The sequence below is a fragment of the Rhizophagus irregularis genome, chromosome 1 (assembly GCF_026210795.1).
Source record: "Rhizophagus irregularis chromosome 1, complete sequence".
NCBI lineage: Eukaryota > Fungi > Glomeromycota > Glomeromycetes > Glomerales > Glomeraceae > Rhizophagus > Rhizophagus irregularis.
The window spans coordinates 2,170,248-2,196,209 of NC_089429.1; the positions used below are offsets into that span (position 1 = coordinate 2,170,248).

General features: G+C 25.1%; 4 protein-coding genes across 4 annotated transcripts; 3 read left to right on the forward strand and 1 right to left on the reverse strand.

Moving 5' to 3' along the window:
- Positions 1–2,511: 2,511 nt before the first annotated feature.
- On the reverse strand, positions 2,512–4,173 carry OCT59_000415 (uncharacterized protein; the record flags this gene model as incomplete). Its single annotated transcript, XM_025323876.1, has 1 exon — positions 2,512–4,173. One exon carries the CDS (start codon positions 4,171–4,173, stop codon positions 2,512–2,514), a length of 1,662 nt encoding a protein of 553 aa, XP_025189281.1.
- Positions 4,174–9,568: 5,395 nt separating this feature from the next.
- OCT59_000416 (uncharacterized protein) lies at positions 9,569–10,732 on the forward strand. Its single transcript, XM_025308952.2, has one exon. The coding sequence runs from the start codon at positions 9,622–9,624 to the stop codon at positions 10,576–10,578; it is 957 nt and encodes a 318-aa protein (XP_025189283.2). The 5' UTR covers positions 9,569–9,621; the 3' UTR covers positions 10,579–10,732.
- A 3,222-nt stretch (positions 10,733–13,954) lies between these two features.
- OCT59_000417 (uncharacterized protein) lies at positions 13,955–17,014 on the forward strand (the record flags this gene model as incomplete). Its single annotated transcript, XM_066138820.1, has 7 exons — positions 13,955–14,998; positions 15,073–15,260; positions 15,725–16,185; positions 16,262–16,537; positions 16,621–16,666; positions 16,737–16,909; positions 17,001–17,014. The coding sequence occupies 7 exons, from the start codon at positions 13,955–13,957 to the stop codon at positions 17,012–17,014; spliced, it is 2,202 nt and encodes a 733-aa protein (XP_065988280.1).
- A 2,177-nt stretch (positions 17,015–19,191) lies between these two features.
- Positions 19,192–20,991, forward strand: OCT59_000418 (uncharacterized protein; the record flags this gene model as incomplete). Its single annotated transcript, XM_025323878.2, has 1 exon — positions 19,192–20,991. The coding sequence occupies one exon, from the start codon at positions 19,192–19,194 to the stop codon at positions 20,884–20,886; it is 1,695 nt and encodes a 564-aa protein (XP_025189285.1). The 3' UTR covers positions 20,887–20,991.
- Positions 20,992–25,962: the final 4,971 nt, after the last annotated feature.

A 25,962-nucleotide genomic window follows, 5' to 3' on the forward strand; every position in this document is an offset into this window, starting at 1 on the left:
GCGGTTAACGTACAGTAAATATATAGATTAGCCAAATTTAGGCCAAAAATACGCAAACTAATTTTTTATATATAAAAAATTTCGGTAAAAAATACACAATTTTGATGACCTAACTATGGATGGAAAAATACTCTGTCTAATTTCACTATATATATATTTCTGGGTCCTATCTTAATTGGAAGTGGAAGACTGAAAAAAAACCCATCGTAAAAGTTTAATTTATGATACGGGATAATCATATGATTTATGCAGATATTTCATATTTCTGGGTTGCAATGTGACTTATTTTTTTCGCTTTTTGACTAAAAGTCCAAGTACAATCATATATCTATGATACAGGAAAGTTTGAGTTAAATCACAGTAAAACAAAATAAGTTTATATTCAGATTATTAAAAAAATGAACACAAACTTATTTGTTCTCTGAAACACAAATTTTCACAGTTCTTTACATGAGAAAAATAAATAAATATCTGACTATTTCATATAATTTATTTATAATGAATTTTTAGCATGTTAAAAATTAGAATCTTTTTAACAGGAACGAATACTTTCACTTTTTGAGAATATAATGTTTATATGAATCAAAAATATCACATGAACCAAATTGATTAACTGCACATCTTGTATATATTTATTAAAAATTGAAACATCAAAGCGTTTTTTAAAAACTCGGCATGACACGATCACTTCACCACTCCGATCCCTCCAACCTCACAAATATTGGACTTCTCATTAAATAAAAATGAATGATTACGGCTAATTGTTTATATGAATTTTTTGAATATTTAGAGGAATATGAAACATTTTACATTCAAATTTGTTTTGATTATCTTTGGTGTAAGAGTTCTGCGAAAATTTAGCGGAGATATTATTTGGAAATCCTGGAAGCTTTTATCAGCAAAATTCATTGAAGGTGACAACATCAATTCCGAGTACATTAATCGCTTGTATTTCAAACTTAAAAATCCTGATACTTGCCCTAATAACTGGAACTAAATATAATTAATTGACTTTATGAAAAACGTTTAACCTTGTCGGACCATTTTCTGAATACCATTTTCCTGAATATACCTTTTCCTGAATCCAATTTTCTGAATGCCTATTTCCAGAAATTGATCATTTCCTGAAACTCTATTTTACCGAATGCCAATTTCCCGAATCTCAATTTCTGGAATTATATGAAACATCCAATTTCCCGAATTCTTTTATCCTGAATTATTTTATCCCAAATTCCAATATCATGAACCCTGATATTCTGAATAGACATTTTACTGAATTTAATATTATTTTATATAATTTTACATCATAAATTAGAATTATTAATTTCATAAACTCAACCTTTATTTTATTTAGTATACTAATCAATAAATTATATATAATGTATATAAATATAATATGTAATAAACTAACTTGTATTAAAACAAATACTTAAAATAAATAATGTAATCCAAAATCAATGTATATGGATATTTGTATACAAAAGAAAAAAAATATAAACCAAAGATATTATTGGTCTTGTGAGTTCAGAAAAAAGTATAACTGACTTAGAGGGTGAGGAACACATATTGATAAGTACTAAAGAACATAGTCATGCACCTAAAGCTAACAGAGTTGATGTAGTCAAAACACTTGATATAATAAAGGAATATTTTTAATGCTTTCTATTGCAACAAATTGATGTGTGGAAATTTTAACTATACTAGCTAGATAATTATTCATAGTATGTAAAAGTAATAAATTAGTGTAAAATTTTGTGTTTTTATATAGATAAAGTTGTTCATTTAGTAATTTTTCTATTCATAATGCGAAATTAATAAATGTTTAGTAACATACAGTTAGTTTAATATTACAAAAAGTTGAATCATATTAATAAATCTCTAATAAATTTCATTTATAACCAGTACTTTAAAAAATTTTTACAATTGTTAACATTATATCTGCTTATAATACTGTATATTTGAATAATAAAACTTATAGTTATCAATAGTTCTTTGTTTTTTAAATTTATTATATATAGTTTATTTATAAATCATACGAAAATATACAGTTTATTATATAATTCAAGAAATTGTCCATTCGGAATATTAGGATTCGGAATATTAGAATTAAGGATATTTGAATTCGGGATATTGGGATTCAGGATATTGGGATTTAGGATTCGGGAAATTAGACTTCAGGAAATGGGATTCGGGAAATAAGGATTCGGGAAATTGTATATTTCAGGAAAATGTTCAGTTCGGAAAATTGGCATTCAGGCAAATGACTTCGGGAAAAGATATATTCAGAAAAAAGGCATTCAGGAAATCGTACTGTAACCAAACGTTTAAATATTATCAACAGATAATTACTTGTTAAACAAAAACCATAATTTCAATAATGACGTGTCGAATACTTAGGTTTTAAGAATAAAATAATATATAATTAATATGAAAAGTAAACTTTAATATAATTTGAAGTATTAATACTTCGTAAATACGTTTATTTGATAATGTTTGTATTACATAATTAATTCAAAAAATTTCTTTTAAAAAATATTCAGTATTGATACGTAAATCATTATAATTTAAAACTTGAATATCATATAATTCACATTCCTTCACTTTATCTTTCAAAGTAAATAAATCTTCATTTGTTTCACGAAATGTTTCTAAAATAGCTAAATATTTAGTTCTTCTCTTTTTAATAATATATTCTTTTATATAAGGAAAAATACCTTTATTTTTTTGTTTATTTTTATTTTTGATTAAAAATTTTTTAATAAAGGTATTTTGAGAATTTTTTAAGAATATCTCTAAATCATTTCCATTAATTGCAAGTACTAAATTTAAATATTCTAATTTAAAAGGTAGGATTTGTCCTAAATTTTGTAATACAACTGAACTAATTATATCAATATTATTAAGGTTAAAATAAACATCAATTGAAAGATAATTAAGATTTTGTTTAAAATTTTCAATTAAATTGAATGTTAAATTAATAATTTGATAATTTGGTTCAAAATTCAAACTTAAAAATTTAATATTATTACAATATTTTATAATTGATTTAAGTGATTGTAATAATTGTTGTGATTTATTATTTGTAACTTCAAAATTTTCTAAATAAACACCAAATTTTTGTATTAATGGTTCTAATGATTCTATATCCTCCAAAAGTAATGATTTCAATTTGAATGGTTTAGTAATATTAATAATTTGTTGAATAAATTTAGAATCTAGAGAATAACAATAAACAATATGAATTGATTCTAATACATTCAATTGATTAAATACTTCATTTAAAACAACTATATCTTTAAAATCGATATAATAAAATATAATTGTATTTAATGTATTTAAACAATTAGGATTTTTTAATGATAATAATGAATGATATAAAGGATATTTATTAAAACCAATTATTATCTTTTTAAGATTTCTTTGAGAATCAATAATTTGTGATAAACTTTTTTCAGTTATAATATGATTATATTCATATGGATATAAAAAATAAAATGATGAAATTGAATAACAATTCGAATAAATAAACATTAAAAATTCAGTTATATTATCAGTTATTATATCAATATCAATTGATAAATTTTTGATATTATTAATAAAATTTGGTTTTTGTAAAATTAATTCAAAAATATCAGCAAATTTTTCATAATCTTTATCTGTAATCATTGTAACTTTAAAACTATTCAAATTTACTTCACTTTTAATAAGTACCAAAAATAATGATTTATAAATTAATTTTGTAAAATCTGATGTTTGTGAAGGTGATAAATTTGTATTTTGCATAGAATTGATAGGAATTTGTTTTCTAGTTGTTGAATTTCCAACCCAATTTCTAATAGAACTACTAAGTTTACGTGTATCTAAACTTTGAATAAAACTAGGATAATTAAATAATGTAGTATTTGAAGAAAATAAATCATCATTAATACCATATTCATTTAATTTTGTTTTATAATCATCACTTAAATTATTTAAGTAAATATTAATAAAATAATAATTTTTAGGAAGTTTGATTGAAAATGGGTCTTCCCATAATAAAGGAATTGTTAAACGACACCATAATCTATTAACCAATATACATGAATGTAATGTTTTATAATCATAATGAAAATATTGTATGATTTCATTTATTAACTCTGGTAAATCTCCTGACAATAACTTTGAACATGCCATATCAAATGAAAAGAGAAATAAGAGAAAAAAGAGAAAGGGAAAGGGAAAGGGATTCTCGAAGTTATAGTGAGTAAAAATATGGTAAATTTATATAAATTTAGCCCGTTCGTCGCACAAATTATTACCAATATATTATGCTGCATAAATTTACACATGACAACTACGTTATTGTAATACATCACATGATGATCGTCCTTTCGTCAGATGACCTATTCCAAATTAACGAAAAATATTACATTATTACTACATGCTATAAATATATATAATTATGAGAATGACCCGATTGAGTGGAATAAATAAAATTATTGTTAATGTCAAGATTCTTGTTCATGTCCTTAGTAAAGTCGCCGTTTAATATTTTTTTTGAGTTAATTATTTATTTACGAAAAAGTTTTGGATAATTATTGCAATATAAATTATATATTGAAAATAGAAAACAAAGTGATGAAATTGAACCTAAAAATTACTAATTTACCGAAGTTTTAAATTTTTGATAACAAAATGAAATTTAGCCTTTGAATTTTTCAATGAATAATTTTGATGATCGCTTTTTTACAAGGTTATACAAAGTTTGACATTAACGAAAATGTTGAATTTTTAATTTTTATAGAATAACCATTTAGTCGTTGAGATTCTGCTACTCAGTTTTTAATAGAATAACTAATATCTAAACATTGAATAAAATTAGGATGATTAAATAATTTATTTAAAGGAAATAAATCATTACGAAAGGACCCGAAATATACATGAAAAGATTAAAAAGTATAAAACAGCAAAATAGTAGCTTACGCGTTTTTTTAGGGCGGAATGATGATAATTTCGGTCAGTGTCCAGAAAGGTAATAGATTCCACCAGGAATTATCTAAAAAAGGAAAGGCTTTTATAATTTTTTTTCTGTACAGTTCGGAGGTCTTGTTATGAATTATATATCGTTTTATTATTAGTATTATCATTTTTTCAATAGGTGGATCTTCTCATAATAAAGAAATTGTTGTACAACACCAATTGTATCCACGAATGAAAATGTTTTATAATTTTTATGTAGAGAATCACCCGACTTGACTGTGCCGACGTAAAGTCCTCATGAGATTATTATAATTTTTAATTTGCTTTGAGAAAATAATTACATAAAACTTAGCAACAATCACAAACAATTATATACAGTACGTTCCTATAATAAGAATTTACTTTATGATGTAAAGATTTCTTGTACGCTTATAACAAATAAAAGATATCCGCCAATCTGCATTCTGCGGACCGCCGGATGTAACATATTATTTTTGGTCCTATTGTTACTAAAGTTGTACAATTACGAAATTGATAAATTTATTTTCATTTTGAAATGAAAGCAAAACTCCTTTTCTTTTACCAATTTACCAACATGGCATGCTCGAAAATATTTTTAGGAGATTTACCAGAGTTAATAAATAAAATCATACAATATTTTCATTATGATTATAAAACATTACATTCGTGTATACTTGTTAATAGATTATGGTGTCGTTAACAATTCCATTATTATGGGAAGATCCATTTTCAATTAAATTCCCTAAAAATTATAGTTTTATTGATACTATTTATGCTTTTTAAATGAGGATAGTAAAGCAAAATTTGATGAATATGGAATTAATGATAAATTGTTACCTTCGAATAATAGATTATTCAATTATCCTAGTTTTATTAAATACTTGTATACAGATAAAATATTTTGTTCTATTAAATATTGGGGTGATACTTTAGTAGATAAATATAATGATAAACTAAAAAGCTTAATTTATAGGTCATTATTTGAAGAACTGAAGGAAATATATATTCTTTTGAAGTGAATAAAAATTATGATAATATGGATTTGATTTTACAAAATCCAAATCTTATATGCAATATCAGAAATTTAAATTTAAATGGTTATGCCATTCCATTTCAAGATTTTATTCCACTTTTGAAATTTTTATATTCTAATTGTAATTCAATCTCATCAATTATTTTTAAATTTCCTGAAGTTAATTTTAATATCAATAATTATTCATTAGTTGAAGAATGTTTAACACAAATGATTGTTTCACAACATAATCTCAAAAAAATTTCATTTGGAATTTTTTATAATTTAAATTTATATAATCCAGTAATCCATTTTTATCATTAAAAAATTCTAATTGTTCAAATACTTTAAATACAATTGTATTTTATTTCATTAATTTTAAAAATATAATTAATATTTTACGAGGTTTTTGATCATTTAAATGTTTTAGAATCTATTCATCTTATTAATTGTAATTATTTAAATTCTGATTTTGTTCAACAAATTATTAAGGTTATTAAACCTTTTAAATTGAAATCTCTGATTATACATGAAATATTACATATAGAATCATTACTACTACTATTAGTCTATTACAAAATGTGGTTATTATTTAGAAATTTTGTATTGGAATTTTTTGATATAATAGAAGATTATTATGAACCAAGATCAAAACGACGATTATATGAATTTATTATAAAAAGGTTAGATATTTTTATACGAATGTATTAGATGATAATAATATTTACTTAATTATTAAAAATAATCAACATAACATTAATTATCTTACTATTGCAGTGAAATTTTATGAATATGATACTGTTTATAATGAATTAAGTTAAACTGTATTAAAAAATTTAGGACAGATTCTTCCTCCTAAATTAGAATATTTATGTTTAGTTCTTTTATTTAATACAAGTGATCTGGAAATATTTTTAAAAAATTCACAAAATACTTTTATTAAGAAATTATTAATTAGAAATATAGTGATGTATGGAGATGGAGATGGAGATTTTAATATTTTATTTTATATAAAAAAATATATTATGAAGAAGGAAAGGGTTAAATATTTGGCTATTTTAGAGGAAGATGAATTGTTTTTTCCAAAAAAAGAAGTAAATGAATTTAAATTATATAATATTATAGTTCAAAAATATCATGATTTATGTATTTATAATTATAGTTATATAATTAATAATTATTTACAATATTAATTAATAAGGGAATTTATTTACAAACCTGCAATAGGATATTCCTAACTGGCATTATGTAATAAACTGATAAAGATTAATGAATATAAGATTCCCATTTTTTCAAACTCAACATAATATCTGTACTAATCTTATAAAAGAAAACACGCATGAATAAATCGGTTTTAAATGCTGGAAATTTCTGGAGAAATTTTCAAAATTCGTTATTCATGACGATTTGATTTTTTTTTTAAAATACATAAATGACGATATTAAACTAAAAATTATATATATATTTTTTACAAAAAGTTGATCCTTTATTATCGTCCATTTATCATTAATCGTTCGTAAAATAAAAAAGAAATGGTTCTTTTTTCTGCAAGAATCCTTTAGGATTACGGTTTTTAAATAAATAATGTTGTATGTTCTTTCTCGATTTTAATGGGATCCAAGCAGGTCAGCGGCTATTTACATGCGAAGTAATTTGTCATCCACTTTAATAATGAATTTTCGGATAGTGGTGGTATTATATAGAATGGAGCTTATACTTTCAACGTAATCGAAAAAGCTTCTCGATTAGCTTATTATATTACAGAGTATCATCCCTGTATCTCAATAGAGTGGGAAATCAAGAAGATCTAATATAGCAACAATCGCCACATAAAAATATAATGACTTCACATTCCCATCCATCATCTGATCAATAGGAAATGATTGGCTAATTATACTATTCACAGAAGAATATGGCCATAGTGTTTTTAGTGAATGATGGACCAATTTGAAATTCAAGGATTTCATGGAATTTACGTTTTACTTTTATAGTATTTAATGCCTGTATGTCTTTTTCTGTTCAAAAGTAAATTCATTTATTTCATATTTAAGATGTCGAAATTTTGGCCCTAAATAGCAACTTCGATATACCAAGTTTACATTATATTATGAAATTAATTATATACTGTATCTACATTCCCTGTAAAAAATCTGATCCGTGTTTTATCTTTCCATATTTTTTCCGTGAATGTATCATTTTAATGGAATTTATAGCCTTAAATTATGGAAATTTTCATCTCGCTAACACGGATATCCGTGAATGTATCATTTTCACGGAATTTTTGCGGAAGACACGGAGAAATACTGGAAATATTCGGATAAAAATTTTTTATAGGGATTGTTCGGTATTGCATGACTTGTATTAAGTAATAATTATCCTACTAGTCTACTACTAAACAATTGGCAATTCTGGAATCTGAATCTATATTAATATATCATATAGTTACGCGATTTTTAATGTTCATCTTATACATGTGGCCGAAACTAAGTAATTTCGGGATAATTTGAAACTGAATGCCGGAAGTCGAAATTCGGGCCGAAATTGTTTGGCCAGCACTATACATTTTAACCCGCATTATCCCGTGATTTATAATTCTGACAGGAACTACAAATTTGGTAAGAATTACCATATAATTTCGGCCATGTTCTCCAGAGTTTCGCTTCGGATTTCGGACTTTCAGATTAGGCTAGATTTTCACATGTATTGATCGTCCATTTATACTAAGGTGTTATTTGAGTTTGATTTTGTAAGACAATAGATGTTACATAGTATGGCTAAATCTTTGTAACATCAATCCCTAAAATGTAAAAAATTACTCTTTTTTAATTTGATTGTCCTTGGTTTTTGGTTAAAATAAATTGCTCTTAGAAATATTATTTGTTCTTAATTAATAGTACATTATATTTAATATCAGATATACAATATGTAATGTTTGTGTTGTGTTTAATTTTGAAACAATATTATTTTGAATCTTGTAAGTTTTGAAAATGAAACTTTGTGAAAACTCTGCAGATGGTTCGTTCTTAAAATCAAAAATACATAAAATTATTGAAGAGATTCAGTTTTCATGTGATTGCGTTTATAATGCGTAAATGAACGTGATATATTTTTTTTTTTGCGATAATTAGTTGTCATGTTCTTAACATTTTACTCTTCGAATAATATAAATTATATACATTATATTTTTGAAAAAAATAAATATGATAAATAACGATTGGAAATTGTAATAATATCAAAATATTATCAAAAATTATGATGTTGTTATAACAATATCAAAAAAAAATGAATATTGTCTAAAATTATAGGTTTCGGGTAAAGATGATACTAAATTTTGTAATTTTTGAATAGATTTTCCTCTTTAGGTTTGGATCAAGTGATTTTATTGAGTATTGATACTGCTGAGCACAATATTAAATTTTTATTATTGTTTCCTTTTATTCTTTTTATATCATTATATGTATGTAATGATGTATTTTGTTGACGCAGATCATCGCATCAAAAAATATGGTGTAACAAAAACAGTTAGTAATTAATTGTTTAATAGATATAAATAACGTTAAAAAAATTTTTTTTTTTTCATAAAATAATTTCATAAACCAAATTTAGTAAATTAACTAGAAAAAATTAAAATGTCTCAATTATCACTTGTTGCCTCAGCGATTTCGTCTATAATTAAATGTCCCGTAAAAACATATGATGAATGCAAAGCTGATGGTTTAAAAATTGATCCCGTTCAAATTTTAGATCTTGATACCATTTTTAAAAAATCTTTAATACGAATTAAAATCAAAGATCTTGATCCTCCTAAAGATGTAACTTTTTTTGATAGTAACAAACTAATTCAAGTTTTCGTCAAACCTCTCGACACCGGGAAGAGTCAATCAATGTTTGTTGATCCAAGTATCACCGTTCTTGAGTTTAAAAACGTCATTTATGAAAAGTTTGGAACAGATATTAAAATGATGCGTCTTATATTTAATGGTAAACAACTGAATGACGAAAAAACTCTAACATCTTACAATATCCAGAAAGGTTGTACAATACAAGTCTTGTCTAAAGTCGTTGGAGGCTATGATTTTCATGTTATCAGACCTGAGTTATTAAATCCGTCATATGATTATGACTTTAGAGATACACGTGATAATGGAGAAACTTTCCTTCGTGGAATGGAATTATACAAACGACCTTATGGATGGAAAAGATATGCTCTTAATGTTGCCGGAAGGTATGGATCTGATGCAATATGGTTGGGTAGTGTTGGTACTAGTTCTCGTGAGTGGCCAGTTTCTTATCATGGAACTGAAGTAGACAATGCAAATCAAATTGCGAGAGAGGGTTTTCGAAATGAAAGAGGATTACGCTTTACACATGGGACGGGAATATATTCAACCCCTGAAATCAGTATTGCTGAAGGATATGCTACACAATTTGAGCGCCAGAATGCTAGATGGAAGGTTGTTTTTCAGAATAGAATTAACCCTGTAAGATTAAGTAAGTATCATAATACTTGGCTAGTACCAGATGATGATGATATTAGACCATATGGATTGTGCATAAAAAGTATTGGCCGTTTAGATAATTATTAAAGACATAATAATGTCGAATATTTATTGTGTTCATTTATGCGTATATTAGGTCATTATAGTAAAAAAATTGTAAAAAATTTAAGACAATTTATTGTATGTATAAAGCAAAACTGAAATAAATTTATAAAATATTGATCTTTTGAGTGTCATATTACAGTAGGGAATTTGATATATTGATTGGGTTTCGGTGATCATATAGTACAGTATTTATTATTAATCGCCAAAATAAAAACCATAAAGTGCAACGTTATCGTACATTCGTACCACATGTTTATCAAAATTATCAAATTATCGGATACAGAACATATTAATATATCTCGTTATAAATCTCTAAATACGAGTTCGTTTCCACAAGATTTTAATTGTTCTACATATGGATAAACAAATTTTCTCTTAATTTTATTTATATCAGAATTGCTGTAATCCTTTGAATTTTTGGTCGATTAATTTAATTAATAATATTTAGTATCCTTTAGTGGAAACTTGATCAAGAATTTCTTACGCCTGAATATAAAATAATGGTAATTCTAACTAAGAAAATTTATAATTTTAAAAATAATTTCATTTTAAAATATAAATAATTATTTAATGTTTATTTTATTAAAACTATCTTAAGTATACGCAATGGTATGGTAGATATGATAGTGGAGTTTCGAACTAAAAAAGTAAAGTTTACAACACATCTGTATATTGCAATTTATTTGCTGAATATTTATTAATACATCTGTTATATTGAAATTTTTATTTACTGAAAATTTATTAATTTTTATAGAAAAGATTTCAAAGACAATTGCGGATTTAAGATATTTTTATTTATCTGGATTAAGTACAATTAGAAAATTTTTTTTATTTAGTAGCTGTTGTTAATGTAGATATTCAACTTACGTCTAAAAAGTAAATAAAAAATTTGGTATATATTTATCATGTCGATAATAACTAATCCGGAAATATATGTAATAAAATATCTTTTCAAAAAATACGAAGCTAATGTTTTCCTTTAAGTTGAATTGTATTGTTATTTTATGTACATTTACATGGTTCATGTGAATATGCTTCTAAAGTCTTTAAAATTTTATTAATTAACTTGGGTGATATAAAGAGCATGCTAAACATGCTACAATTGCTACATGTGGAAATCTACAGACTAAAAAAAAGATTAACTGCTTTACTTTGCTCCTAACTATTCCCCCGGACTTGTTTAGCATCTTAAACTATCAACGATAGCTAGGTGGGTCTTCGCGTGATTTATTGTTTTAACTCTTTCGGCGTTGTTCACCTACAGTATACTTTATTCTTTTTATTATCTTCTTCCTTTTTTATGACTTTCTTTAAAAGTCTCATGAGTTAAAAGTCTAAGTACGGCGCAGAGAAGATTGAACGCTTAAGTTAAATCACGGTGAGACAAAATATGTTTATATCCAGTTTATTAAAAAATGAACGCAAATCTTATTTGTTTTCTGAAACGCAGTATTCTAAATTATTTACAGTACTCTACATCATAGTTGATAAAATAATTAAGTATTTGACTATTTCACATAATTTATTCACAATGAATTTTAGCATGTTTAAAATTAGAATCTTTGACGGTGATCTAGTTTTATCACAATATAAAGAATTTGTGGGTGTTATTGACGAAAATGGTCCAAAGGTTTGCCAAATATGAAACTGTTTGATTAGAAAAGACTTTAGTCAATTTTTATTGGCTAACACTAAGAAGCGGAAACCGTCGTAAGTCCAGAGCGATAAAAGAATTTGCGATTTCATTGGATGACGTCTCGTTCTCACGTGAGGGGACTGAGCGATACACGTTTTTTCTTATTTTATTATTGCCATTTTTAAAGGTTGATTTGATATCACAATTTTTCTCACGTACAAAACTTTTTCTTTTTATAAATAAACTCTTTACATACTACATACTCTGAACTAGAAATCTTTGTATATTTACTGCTTAACTTTTAGATCACACCTTAGTACTTCGTTCACACTCACAGTTAGTGTCCCGAAAGGGTCGGGTCAAACCCGGGTTATTGACCCGACTGGGTCGCATTATTTGATAACCCGTAACCCGCATGAACTCGACCCGACCCGTCGAGTCGGGTTATACCTTTACTTTGACCCGGCGACCCGAATCTTTCTATTATATTTTTAACTAAAATTTCAATTTTTTTATATTACAGCTGTTTTCATAAGACCTGGGACAAACTAAATTTTTGAACCCGATCCGCCGATCCGCCGATCCGGTATTTTTAGACGGGCACGTGATCCTGATTTGATAGTTTGATTTGTAAAATAAATAACTGAACCGGATCGGTGGGCCGGCGGTCGGGTTCAAAAATTTATTTTGTCCCAGGTCTTATGAAAACAGCTGTAAATACAAATTGACGGGTCGAACCCGGGTTATCCGAGTCAGACTATAGTCAGGTCATGTCGAATCCGAGTCGTTACTTTTACACTCGGGTCGAGTTCAAATACACCTCAAAACCCGACCGACTCGACCCCTTCGGAACACTAGTCACAGTACTTTAGGTTATTGAATAACGCTAAAATGACACCATAAGGCGTAAGTACTAATAAAAAAAATGATTTGTATTTTTGTATAGAAACTTTTTTAATTAATCTATACATTTAATTATTGTATTATTTTAGCACTATTTGAATAAAAATTATAAGAGAACTTATAATATAACATATAACAACAAGGTAATAGAGTATTTTATACTTAAATTTTCATCAAATATAATTAGATTTTTTTTTTGTTTTAAATTAATTTATTATTTACTTTTTTTTATATTTGTACAAGTAATGCAATTAAGTAGTAATGGTTTTCATTATTAGTTAGTATTATGTCTGTACTGAAAATTTTACAATAATAAGAGCGCTATAGCATTTTAATTGGTCAATTCTCATGTGACTGTATTTTGTGTTTGGTACTACGTCAGGTCAACCATTGTCAATAAGTTATAGTTTGTTAGAAAAATGTTTCGGAGTTTAAATTGATTCTAAATTCCCGATGAATGGGGATGTGTCAATTGTGTCATGAAGGAATAGTTTACCAAATAAAACTCCGATTGGCAAAAAATTCAGCTACGAAATGAATTTCTAAATAAGTAAAAAATCTTAGAAATTCATGGCGGATTGTCAACATGCATAATTGTTTTTTTTCTATAAACGTTCGTTTCTCCGATTGGCAAAGAATTCAGCTACGAAATGAATTTCTAAATAAGTAAAAATTCATTACACAATGGCGGATTGTCAACATGCATAGTTGTTTTTTTTCTATAAACGTTCGCTAATGAATTGTATTTCAGAAATATAAATACTCTTGTATTATTTTTATATTCAATTTTTATAATCTATTTTCTTGAAATACAACATTATGAACACAGCTGATAATCTATTTAATATTTATCTATTTAAGATTAATCCTGCACCATCTAGTCCTGTACCTGTTTTATTTATTCCTTTTAAAAATAATGAAAAAAAATGTAATTATTGTGGAGTTGAATACTCCAAGACACTTAAATTTGAACAAAAATATTGTAAAAATTGTTTATTTCGTTATATTAAATACATGGACAACGATGTATGTTTGAATAAGTATGTAAGTACAAGTAATACTCATCAGTGTATTAAACATAAAGCAACTAGGAATAATTTTTGTGCAACAAACATTCAAGAATGGTGTGAACATTGTTCTGAGATTTTATACTTTACACACTTAATCCCAAATACTTCATCATTAAATAATTACTCTAAATATTGTTCTGGACGAGGATATTATGCAACAAAACTTGAATATAATAAATTTAAATTAGTTGAGTATGGTCAAGAACATCATCATCAAGTTTATTCTGAATGGGTAGAATCAATTTTAACTAAAAAGTCCATTCAAATTTTATATTTATCATGGTGGGATAACTTTGATAAGTGTGTAGTCTGTTTACAAGAACTAAAATATATTCACCAAGAGTCAGTACCTTATTACCAAAAATGGTGCCAAAAATGGTGTTCAAATTGCTTTATAATTTATACTGGATGTAGATATTGTTTAATCACAAATATTATTTTTGGAATTACAAGTCAATCTCAATGTAAAAATTGTAAAAGAATATCATTTATTAATATTGATATTACAAATATTAACAGTGAAAATCGTATCGTAGATGATTTTATTCTTACTTTTACAAATAATAATACAGATTCAGATTCATTAAAGTTTATTAGAAAATTATATAGTAATGTGATAAAATGTTTAATAGAATGGATTCCATATTCTCAATTTAAAGATTTAAGAAAAATAGGAGAAGGAGGATTTAGTATTATTTATAAAGCAACTTGGTCGGATGGTATAAGGAACACTGACGTTGCTTTAAAAAAATTATTTAGTTCACAGAAAATTGGGAAAAATTTTCTCAATGAGGTAATGTTAATGTTAATATATTTTTTTAATGTGCTTTATTCGATTATTTATTAAGGATTATATTTATACTTTAGATAAAATCACTTTCTCAATGTACCGAAATAATTGGTTTTCATGGTATTACACAAGATCCTGTAACAAAAGAATATATATTGATAATGGAATATGCAAATGGCGGAAATTTACATAATTATTTGCAAAATAATTTTATAAATATTACGTGGGAAGAAAAATTACGTATTTTAAAGAAAATATTATCCGGGTATTTATATTTTTTAATTTATTAACTTATTATCTGTATTTATATTTATTAACTACTAAATGTTTACATTTTAGACTTAAATCTATTCATAAAAATAATTTTATACATCGGGATTTTCATAGTGGAAATATATTATTATCAGACCAATCTTGGCTAATTGGAGACTTTGGATTATCACAACCTGCAAATAGTACCTCACCAAATAATGAAATATATGGAGTAATACCTTATATTGCACCAGAAATATTTAAAGGTGCTGCATTTTCTCAAAAATCTGATGTATATAGTTTTGGTATGATAATGTGGGAACTTACAACAGGTTGTAAACCTTTTGCTAATGTCGAGCATAATGTTAATCTAATTTATGAAATTATTGATGGAAAACGACCCGAAATTACAAATGATACCCCTGAATTGTTTGCTAATTTAATGATAAAATGTTGGGATTCTGATCCTTCAAAAAGACCAACTGCTGATGAAATAGAATGGAAGTTTTTAAATGAAACTGAATTTAAAGAAGCATTTAAACAAGCTAAAGAAAAAAGATTAGAATTAAGACAAGAAGCATGTAAACAAGCTAAAAAAAAAATATTAGAATGTGAACAAGCATTTAAACAAGCATTTAAACAAGCACTTGAACAAGCTGAAAAAAAAGGATTAGAATTAATGCAAGAAGCATTTGAACAATCTGAAAAAAATGGATTAGAATTAATTCAAGCACTTGAACAAGTTAAAAAAATAAGATTAGAATTTGAACAAGCTGAAGAACTAATACAAGAAGCACTTACACCTGAACAAACTAAAAAAAAAATATTAGAATTAATACAAGCAATTGAACAAGTTAAAAAAGAAAGTTTAGAATTAATACAAGAAGCACATAAACAAGCTGAAAAAAAAATTAGAATTAATACAATTAATACAAGAAGTACGTGAACAAGCTGGAAAAAAAAGATTAGAATTAATAAAAGCAGCACATGAACAAGCTGAAAAAAGCATATTAGAAATAATACAAGCACATAAACAAGCTGAAAAAAAAGGTTTAGAATTAATACAAGAAGTACATGAACAAGCTGAAAAAAAAGAATTAGAATTAAAACAAGAAGCACTTGAGCAAGCTGAAAAAAAAAGATTGGAATTAATACAATTAAAGAAACTTGGACCCGAATTTAGTGAAAAACCTCATCCAAAAGCAATTTATACAAGTAGAGCATTAAGTTCATTGATTTCTAAATCTTCTATAGATTTTTCTTCAATTAATTCAGTTAATATTAAACAAGGTATGTTATATTAATGATTACTAACTCGCAGTTAGATAATGATCTATTTATTTCATTTTTATATTAACTTAAATACTTTTTAGAGTATATTACAAAAGAATATGAACTTGATATAAATAAAGTTCAAAGGTAACTGTTACAATGAGTAAAATATTAATAATATATTAGAAAATTAAAATTTTTCATTATGCATTCTTAGTTCATCCACTCAAAATATAAATTCTTCCGTTCAAGTCTCTAATTTTCAGCATCAAAATGTTAGTGGACCTAGTGGACTATTGAATAATTTGATATCAACTGTAATTACAAATTCTTCAAGAAAGCGAAATATTGAAGAATTAGAGATTGAAACACAAAAAAGTAAAAAAAATAGTAAGTAAACTTTATGACAAATTATATTTGTAGTATTGTAGTAAGGTGTAATCACGTTAATTTATATTAATGTTTTTTTTAATTGAAATAGGAGAAAGATATTAAAAGCTTATAATTTAGATAAATAACTTTGTTTATGAAGTATAATCGAATATGATAAGTTTGAGTGTATTTATATTTTATGTATTATTTTTAAATTTTAAATAAAGTATAAAATTAAACATTTACATGTTAACACATAAATGACGATTATCATATTATTACATCACGCAAAAAACATACGTTCCAAACCATACATGATTCTATAATTCAAAAAACGTTTATTTCGTGTGTAGGGATACAGACGGATACTGTAAATTTGTCAATTTAATTTTCGTACAAAAAGACGTCATACAATTAAAATAGGCCTAAATAGACTACATCAAATATTGATCTGTATAATAATACTACTTTATTTTATACTATGTATTAAGTATTAGGCTATTAGCAATATTATTACGGTTATAGAAAATTATTATTATATTTAAATAAACTCACACAAGCTGAGCGATATATAATATAGTGAAGTTGGCTTTGTTTGTAACATTAACGCAAATATTTAGCACAAATGTGAACATAAAAAGTTGTACATTTACGAGGTTCATGTGATCATGTGAATATTAATAAATATTTTATGTGGAAAATTTACAGGCTTACCAAAAAAAATTACTTTTATCCAATCTATTCTTCCGAAATCCTAACTTGTTCAGTATTGTAAAACTATCAACGATAAACTTCTGAGAGTTGACACGTGATTTATTATTTCACATTCTCGGCGTTGTTCACCTACACCCCTACAGTATGCTTTATTCCCATTATTGTCTCCTTCCTTTTTTATGACTTTCTTTAAAAGTTTCATGAGTTAAAGTCCAAGTACAGTCATACTGAGTGCAGGGAAGGTTGTGCGCTCGAGTTAAATCGTTGTGCGACAAAATATGTTAAAATTCAGATTATTAAAAATTGAACGCAAAAATTTATTTATTCTCTGAAACGCGCAGATTATTTTCAGTATGTACTTTATCTGAACATGATAATATAATTAAGATATTTGACTATTTCAAAAAATTGTTCGGCACCTGAAATGGAAAAAACTTTTTCCTGTTAAAAATTCTAACTTTAGCATGTTTAAAAATTCATAACTCAAAAAAAATAATATGAAATAAATAAAATAAATTTTCAAATATTTCGCTTTAAAATATTAAGAAGTAGGTGATTTTTTTGATATGTAAATATTTTTTATTTCTTTTTTGTATAAACAAGGCATTACATTTATTACGCATCATTTTTTTATTACGTTTGAAAGAGATATTGTGCAAAATGACTTATAGTAACTTAATCATTATGATATGAAACCTATTAACTTGTGCTTTATTAACATTAAAATTTAAATTAATACTTTTAAGAAATGGAATACCTCCCATTTTGAAATTATAATTCTTTTTTCCATAGAGAATATTTCTTACATGATTTTTGATTTTTATAATTCGAAGTGAGAACGATGATTTTATAAAAAGCATACCGATACGATACCGATACGTAAAATTTAGAACGTTCTAACCGAATTTGATATGAAAAATCAAGAAAATCCAGATTTATAATAAAATTATTTAAAGTCTTAAAGACTATTTTTTTAAAAAAATTCTCATAAGACGAACTTGATATTCGCTAGTTCAAACCAGAACGAAGCTCAAATTTTTGACAAGAAAAATCAAAAATAAGGCGTCGATCATAAAGAGCTTTAGTCAATTTATCTGGAAGGAACAACTTAAATAGTGACGTAATAGTAAAAAGGGTAAAAGATAAGAAACAGAAGTACTAGTTTATAAATAGTGATAGGCAAATCGGCCGAAAATAAGTGAGCGGAACTATACAATAATTATGACTTTGGTATTTATAGTTTCGTCCATTGTTACCCTAATTGTGCATCAAAGTATTTTTCAAATCTACAAACGTATATGGTTTTATTGCACTAATAGGGTAATTATATTACCATACAAACTTGTTTTAGCTATTTTTTGTCTCCTTTTTCGTTCGGTCATACTAAATGCCGATCATTTCCGTCAGCGATTAGCTTATCTTTGCCCAAACACTATTTGATTGGTGTATGATTCAAAATGATCGACACACCCTAAATCCGAAAATGATATAATTTATACTAATTTAATAATTTTGACGTAATTAAAAAGAAATCCCTTCTTTTATTCCTTTCTCCTACTTTTTTCTATTTACTTTTTGTATACAATATGTCATGCTCAAAATTATTACCAGGAAATTTACCAGAATTAACCAACGAAATTATACAATATCTTCGAAATGATTATGGTACATTACATTCATGTATATTGGTTAATAGATTATGGTGTCGTCTAGCAATTCCAATATTATGGGAAGATCCATTTTCAATGAAACATCCTAAAAATTATTATTTCATTGAAATTTATTTACATAATATAAATGATGATGATAAAACAAAATTAAATGAATATGGAATTGATAGTGACTTTTTTCCTTTAAATACATTATTCAATTATCCTAATTTTATTAAATCTTTAAATACAAGAAAAATTTTGGTTTCAGCTGAAAAATGGGTTGGAACTATTAGAAATTTATTAAATAGGAAACAACCTAATAATAATAATTTTAAACAACAAGAAACAAATTATGTATTTCCTTTACATCCATTTGACTTAAATTTATCAAGAAAGATTTATAAATTATTATTTAAAATCTTTATTAATAATGAAGCAAATTTAAATGCTCTTGAATATGTATTAAATGAATTTTATGATTATGATACAGTTGAATTAATTTTACAAAATCCAAATTTTATTAGTAAAATTAATAATTTAAAATTAATGAAGATTAATTCTTATTTAAATTTTTTATCATTTGTATCAAATACTTGTAATTCAATAACGACACTTCATTTCGATTTTATAAGAAGAAATATTATGGATAAAACTTTAATTAATAATAATTTATCAGAGATAATCAAATCACAACAAAATCTTCAAAAAATTTTATTCGAACAAATTGAATTTTCTTTAAATTATACATTATTATCATTAAAACATTCTAATTGTTCAAATACTTTAAGATCACTCCTATTTTTTGAAGTTGATTTTAAAAATACTAATTCAATTATTTTATATGAAGTATTTGAATTATTAAATGTATTAGAATCTATTCATATACTTTATTGTTATTTTGATTCTAATTTTATTCAACAAATTGTTAATATTACCAAACCATTTAAATTAAAATCCTTATTTTTAAGTACTACTTTACAATTTGATTCATTACAATTATTATTAAGAAAATCTGGTGATTATATAGAAAATTTTGGTTTTAAATCATTAATAAGTAATGAAATGAAAAAAAATTTATTTGATTTAACTATTAAATATTGTTCAAATATTAAATTTTTTGATTTACTTGGTTTTAATAATCAAAATATTTTTTTTGCTTTTAATTTAATTGAAAGAATTGAAAAAAATCTTAATTATCTTTCTATTAATTTTTGTAAATTTTTTAACTTTCAATTAAGTGATGATATTGAACTTAGTTCAATTATTTTATTAAATTTAGGTCAATTATTACCTACTAAATTAGAATATTTGAATTTAGCTCTTATGATTAATTCTGATAATTTAAAAATTTTTTTAAAAAATTCTCAAAATACTTTTATTAACAAATTATTAATTAGAAATAAAATGTCTAAAACTAGTGAAAATATTTTACCTATTATAAAAGAATATATTATGAAAGAAAGTAGGGTTAAATTTTTAGCTTTTGAAGAAGTTTTTTTTATTGGAAAAAGGAAAGATTTGGTTTTTTCAAAAGATGATGTAAAAGAATTTGATTTTTATGATATTCAAGTCATAAATTACAATGATTTACAAATTAATGTTGGTAATTTTATAAAAGAAATTGATTGAATTTAACTTTTTAACTTTTGATTATTACCTTGTTATTTTTTTTTTTCATTCATTCATTTATGTATCTATTATATATATTAATAAAGGATTATATTTTTTACACATAAGATGATAATGTGCCTCAGGAATACATTATTATAAATTTGTTTGATTTTAAAAAGCAAAAGACTAAAGATGTATTAAAGTAAGTAAAATGCACCAAAAGTGCAAAGGACCCATAATAGCACAATAAAATATTATTATACACCGATATGAGTTTTATTGAACAAAACCTCGATTTAAAATAAGATGAAAAGGTCATGAATTAAGTAAATGCATTCTGTGGGGTAATATTCGTAACCCTATAAAAAAAGAATGTCCGGAAATTGTAGCTGAAAACGTCCGGAAAATGTTTATTTGTCTGGAATATGTCCGGAATATTGCAATATTCCGGACGTTGGAAAATTTCCATTTTCCGGAAAATGTCCAGAAAATGTCTAGGAGGGTTCAGACCCAGCGTCCAGAAAGTGTCCGGAATATTGCAATTTTCTGGACGTTTTCCGGACACACGGACATTTTCCGGATGTTTTTAGCTACAATTTCCGGACATTTTTTTTTTACAGGGTAATAATTTATTAATGGGTGTGATTATTTTTCGGATATTTTTTTTTGGTATCCTAATTATTTAGGTAAGTTTGTAGTAAAACCCATACCCATAGGTTCGTTTATATGTATGAACTAAGTATTTCTATTAGAATAGGCTGTATATTGTAATTTTTTTACATATTTACACTTATAGTTTTCTTAAACTCTATTTGGAAATAGTTTCCTTGTTTTAATTTTTGATACAGCAATCATAAAACAATTTTTGATTGACTTAAATAAACATTTCCATCATTTTTATTATATTGAAACTAACTATTAAATTAAGGATTACTAATTATTGTTAATTAATAATTCTTTTTTTAGAATTATCTCTAAGGGTTAAATGATAACAATGATAAAATTGATTCCATCACATTAAACAGATGGCGTAGCGACTAGCGAATTGTCAAAATAATTAATAATTAGGGAGGCGTTGAAGGATCACATGAGAATACTCCATATTCAGTCTAGATGAACCTTAAGGTCAAAATTTATCATTAATCAGCTGTAACTCTATATTAAAGATAACACTAAATAAAAAAACAACCAATTGTTAGCAAGGTTCTTGACCAACCATTTCATTCTAAAGCTAAGTAAAGACAAAATCTCATAGTGGCGATAATTTATTGGTCTGTTGTTACAAGCACAAAATCTTTCCTATTTGTTTATACACAGTACACAGTGTATTAGTAACCAAAAATGAATAAAGCAAATACTAACTCGCTGATATATGAAATATGTGTATTTATCATTTTACTTCATATATATGGAAAAAATGTATAATGGGGTGTTTTTGGCATTTATTGCATATTTATCTCGCTATAAATGTATCATACATATATATAATCAAAGTTGGCCAAAAATATTTTTTTTCTGGTTAAATTTGCCGATCAACAATAATTCATAATTCTGGCCGAAATTTTGTTAATTCTGGCCAATTTCGTAATGCCGGCCTAAATTTCGTTAAAAATGAAAAAGTTTGATCATAACTTGTATTATATTAAAAAAAAAAATTTTTTTTTTAGATTTATTTAATGGATTCAGAGAAAAACTTGGAATATGAGAATCATGTTATCTGTCCAATCTACCATACCGATCGACCCATTACTATGAAAATTTGTGAAAAATCAATTATTTTTTAATCATAATTGAAATTAATGATATATTGAAATAATTAGCGTAATGTAACTTTAATACACTATATTAATTTTAACTAATTGAAAATTTTTGTTGGGGTATAAAACATTTTAATTTTATATGAAAAAAATTGAATCTGGTAAAATTTTACGTTAAAAAGGGTAAATCTATTTATTTATGAAAATTGATAAAGAAATTTCTATCATACATAAAAAAAAAAGATAATCAATTTACATTAAAAAAAATAAATCTATCCTATGCAAAAAATAAATTGACTTATATGAGTAATCAACTTGTTTTCATCGATCAACTAAATCAATGATCAACTCCATCACGAAAATCAAAAAATTATTTTTAGCTATTATTCAACCTCCGCAAAAAAAAAATAAATAAATAAACCTATATGAAATACCAATCATCCTATCAACTTATTTTCATCGATCAACTAATGATTTTACCCTATCAACGATCAACTCCATCACGAAGATAAAGAAATCATTAAAAAATTATTTTTTAACTATCATACAACCTACTCAAAAAAAAGTAAACCTATATTAGATACAAAAAAAGTAATAGCAACATGGAAGAAAAATACAAAAATTAAGAAATAATTGAAGAAATTATCAATTTATTCAATCTACTGTACACAAAATTAGTGATCTAAGTATTTAATATTATAAATTGAAAATCATCACACAAAACTCACCTTAAGAATTTCTTATTCTCTGCTTAGTATTTTTGTTTAAGTCACTAAAATAACTTCAAACCACCCAAAGAGTAGATTTGTGGAAATTATTAGCGTAAGCATATAATATTATAACCAACAAATATAGTTAAAAGTATAAGACTAATTTTAACCCGGGGTGATTTAACCTGGGTGATTTAACCTACTAGTAAATTTTATATAATTATATGAATTATTCACCCCTATCATGTGATAAATTTGATTGGGCTGGCTAATATTTATAGTTACACTATGTTTATATTATTTTTTTTTCGTTTTTTTCTTCCCCCTTGTTTTTTTTTCTTTTCGTTTTATTTTCCTTCCTTTTTCCATTCCATTTCCTTTTTTTGTTTATTATTTTTATCTTCTTTCTTTTTTTTTCTTTAGTACATTTTTTTTAGGTCTTTAGGCTCTTCCAGGTTTTACAAGTTCTAATACAATATTATATCTTAACGCGTTAAAAAGGTACGTTCTCTTTTTTTGTTGGGTTTGTTTTTTAATTTTGTTTCTTACTAACTATATTTTCTTTTCTTTATGCCGTTCTTTAACTCCTTTCTCTTCAACATTATATGACGCGTTTTGCTCTTAACTTGCTTTTATTTGGTCATTAACTTTTTTTATGGATTCGCTCTTAAACTTAATTATGGGGAGTTTTTCTTTTTTCTTTGTAGTGGGTATTTTTTTTTATTCTTTAATCTTTAGGTTCTTGCTTATTTTCTAATTTTTATTCTTTACTAACTATCTTTTCTTTACTCTATACTGCTCTTTGACTTAATATGTTTTACTTTTCTGTCACGAATTTTACTTTTAGACTTCATAGGTTTCATCATCATTTCATTCTTTAACTTTTTACATGAGTTTCATTCTTTATTCTTATAGCTTTGTTCTTTTGTTTGCTTTGTTATTGTCATGTATTTTTTTGTGTATATGTACCATAATTATTAGTCCTGTTAAAAATAAATAAAGTATGAGTTTTTTTCTAATTAATAAACTTTGATTAAATATTTTTAAACCATTATAGTACAAAAAAATTTTGCGAATAAAAGTGTTGCAAATTTTCAGTAACGTAAATAAATTAAATTAACCAATCAAATTGATTGGTGTAAAATATAAATATTTAGGGGGGGTGATTTAACCTAGGTTATTTAACCCGGGGGCAAGTTAGCAAAACTCTAGTTAAAAGGACTGGAAATACAAGAGAATATTAATAATTTATAAGAGCTTTATGTACCTTTTTTTTTGTCTTTAGTATTAAAAAAGTTTCTTGTAATAGAAAAATTTTAGTTTTTTATGTTTTACGCAAAAGCTGCCTAAAAAAAACTGCCATGATAAAATGAATTGATCAATCAGTATATAGTATGATATTAATAAGCTTTTAAAAATCATTTTTAGATTTAACTTTATATAATAACATAAGTGAAATTAAAATAAGATATAAGAAAGAACGGGACAAAGTATATGAAATAGATGAATTCAAAAAATTTTTTACGTATATTATTGAGATCAGTATCATAACTATCATTAACATATCCAAAGAAGAAGTAACTGAAATAAAGAAAATTGAATGGGAGATTAAATTAAAAGAAATTGACAGAATTAAAACGATTTTGTACGGAATTATAATAATGATCTTATTATTGAAAAAATGGAAAGGAAATGCAAACGACAATAGTACAGTAATTAAAATAGACAATTCAGTTGTATCATTTTTAACGAGGAAAAAAGTGAGCGTAAAAAACTTAATCTTAATCATTACAAGAATATTTTTAGTTAATAACAATATAGATAGCAACACATTAAAAAAACTAATACGAGGGAATACGAAGATAGTCAGAGGCTAATGACTATAGAAAGATTAACGTTAAGCGTCATTAATATTGAATTGGACAAATTTACGCTCAGATGGAAAAAAAAACAAATAATTTTTGGGAATTATGAAATCGGATGAAAAAGTTCATAACAAATTAAATATAAAAGTGAAATTTTAACGAGTTCGTTATTAGAAGATATTTTTCATCGTAATGAATTACAAGAAACTGATTGGTCAAAAATTTTCATGCTTTTGAAAAAAAGGCATGTTTGGAAAATCGAGTTTCACGAGTGATTTAGACAATTCAATTAAAGCTTACAAATCTAAGAATTTGTTAAATAGTTACAAACACATAAATTATTATTTGTTAGAGGTAACGCGGTACCCATTAATTTATTGATGGAGTTAGTAGGTAGAAATGTATTTCGATATTTTAAATTTATTGTAAATTTTACATACAAATTTAAATGCACGTTACTAACTAAAATAGAAAGTAACGATTAGTGGTGCAAACTTTTGATGGTAATGCGGTGTCAAGTGACGTAACATCACGGGCGTGACTTCATACAGTTTTGACGTATGACGTAATTAAAAAAATAATTAAATAATTAAAACAAATAAAAATATTAAATAAATTAATTAAAAATAAAATTACTGCTTCTTTTAATTAACAGCATTATTTAACATGTTTCTATATGCAATGCTATTACTTTTATATAAACGAAGGATATAACATCATGTAAACAATTTACTCTAATCTAGTATTTAAAATATTATCAAC

Excerpts from the sequence above, each read along its gene's own strand:
- OCT59_000416 (XM_025308952.2), top strand. The coding sequence starts at position 9,622 with ATGTCTCAATTATCACTTGTTGCCTCAGCGATTTCGTCTATAATTAAA.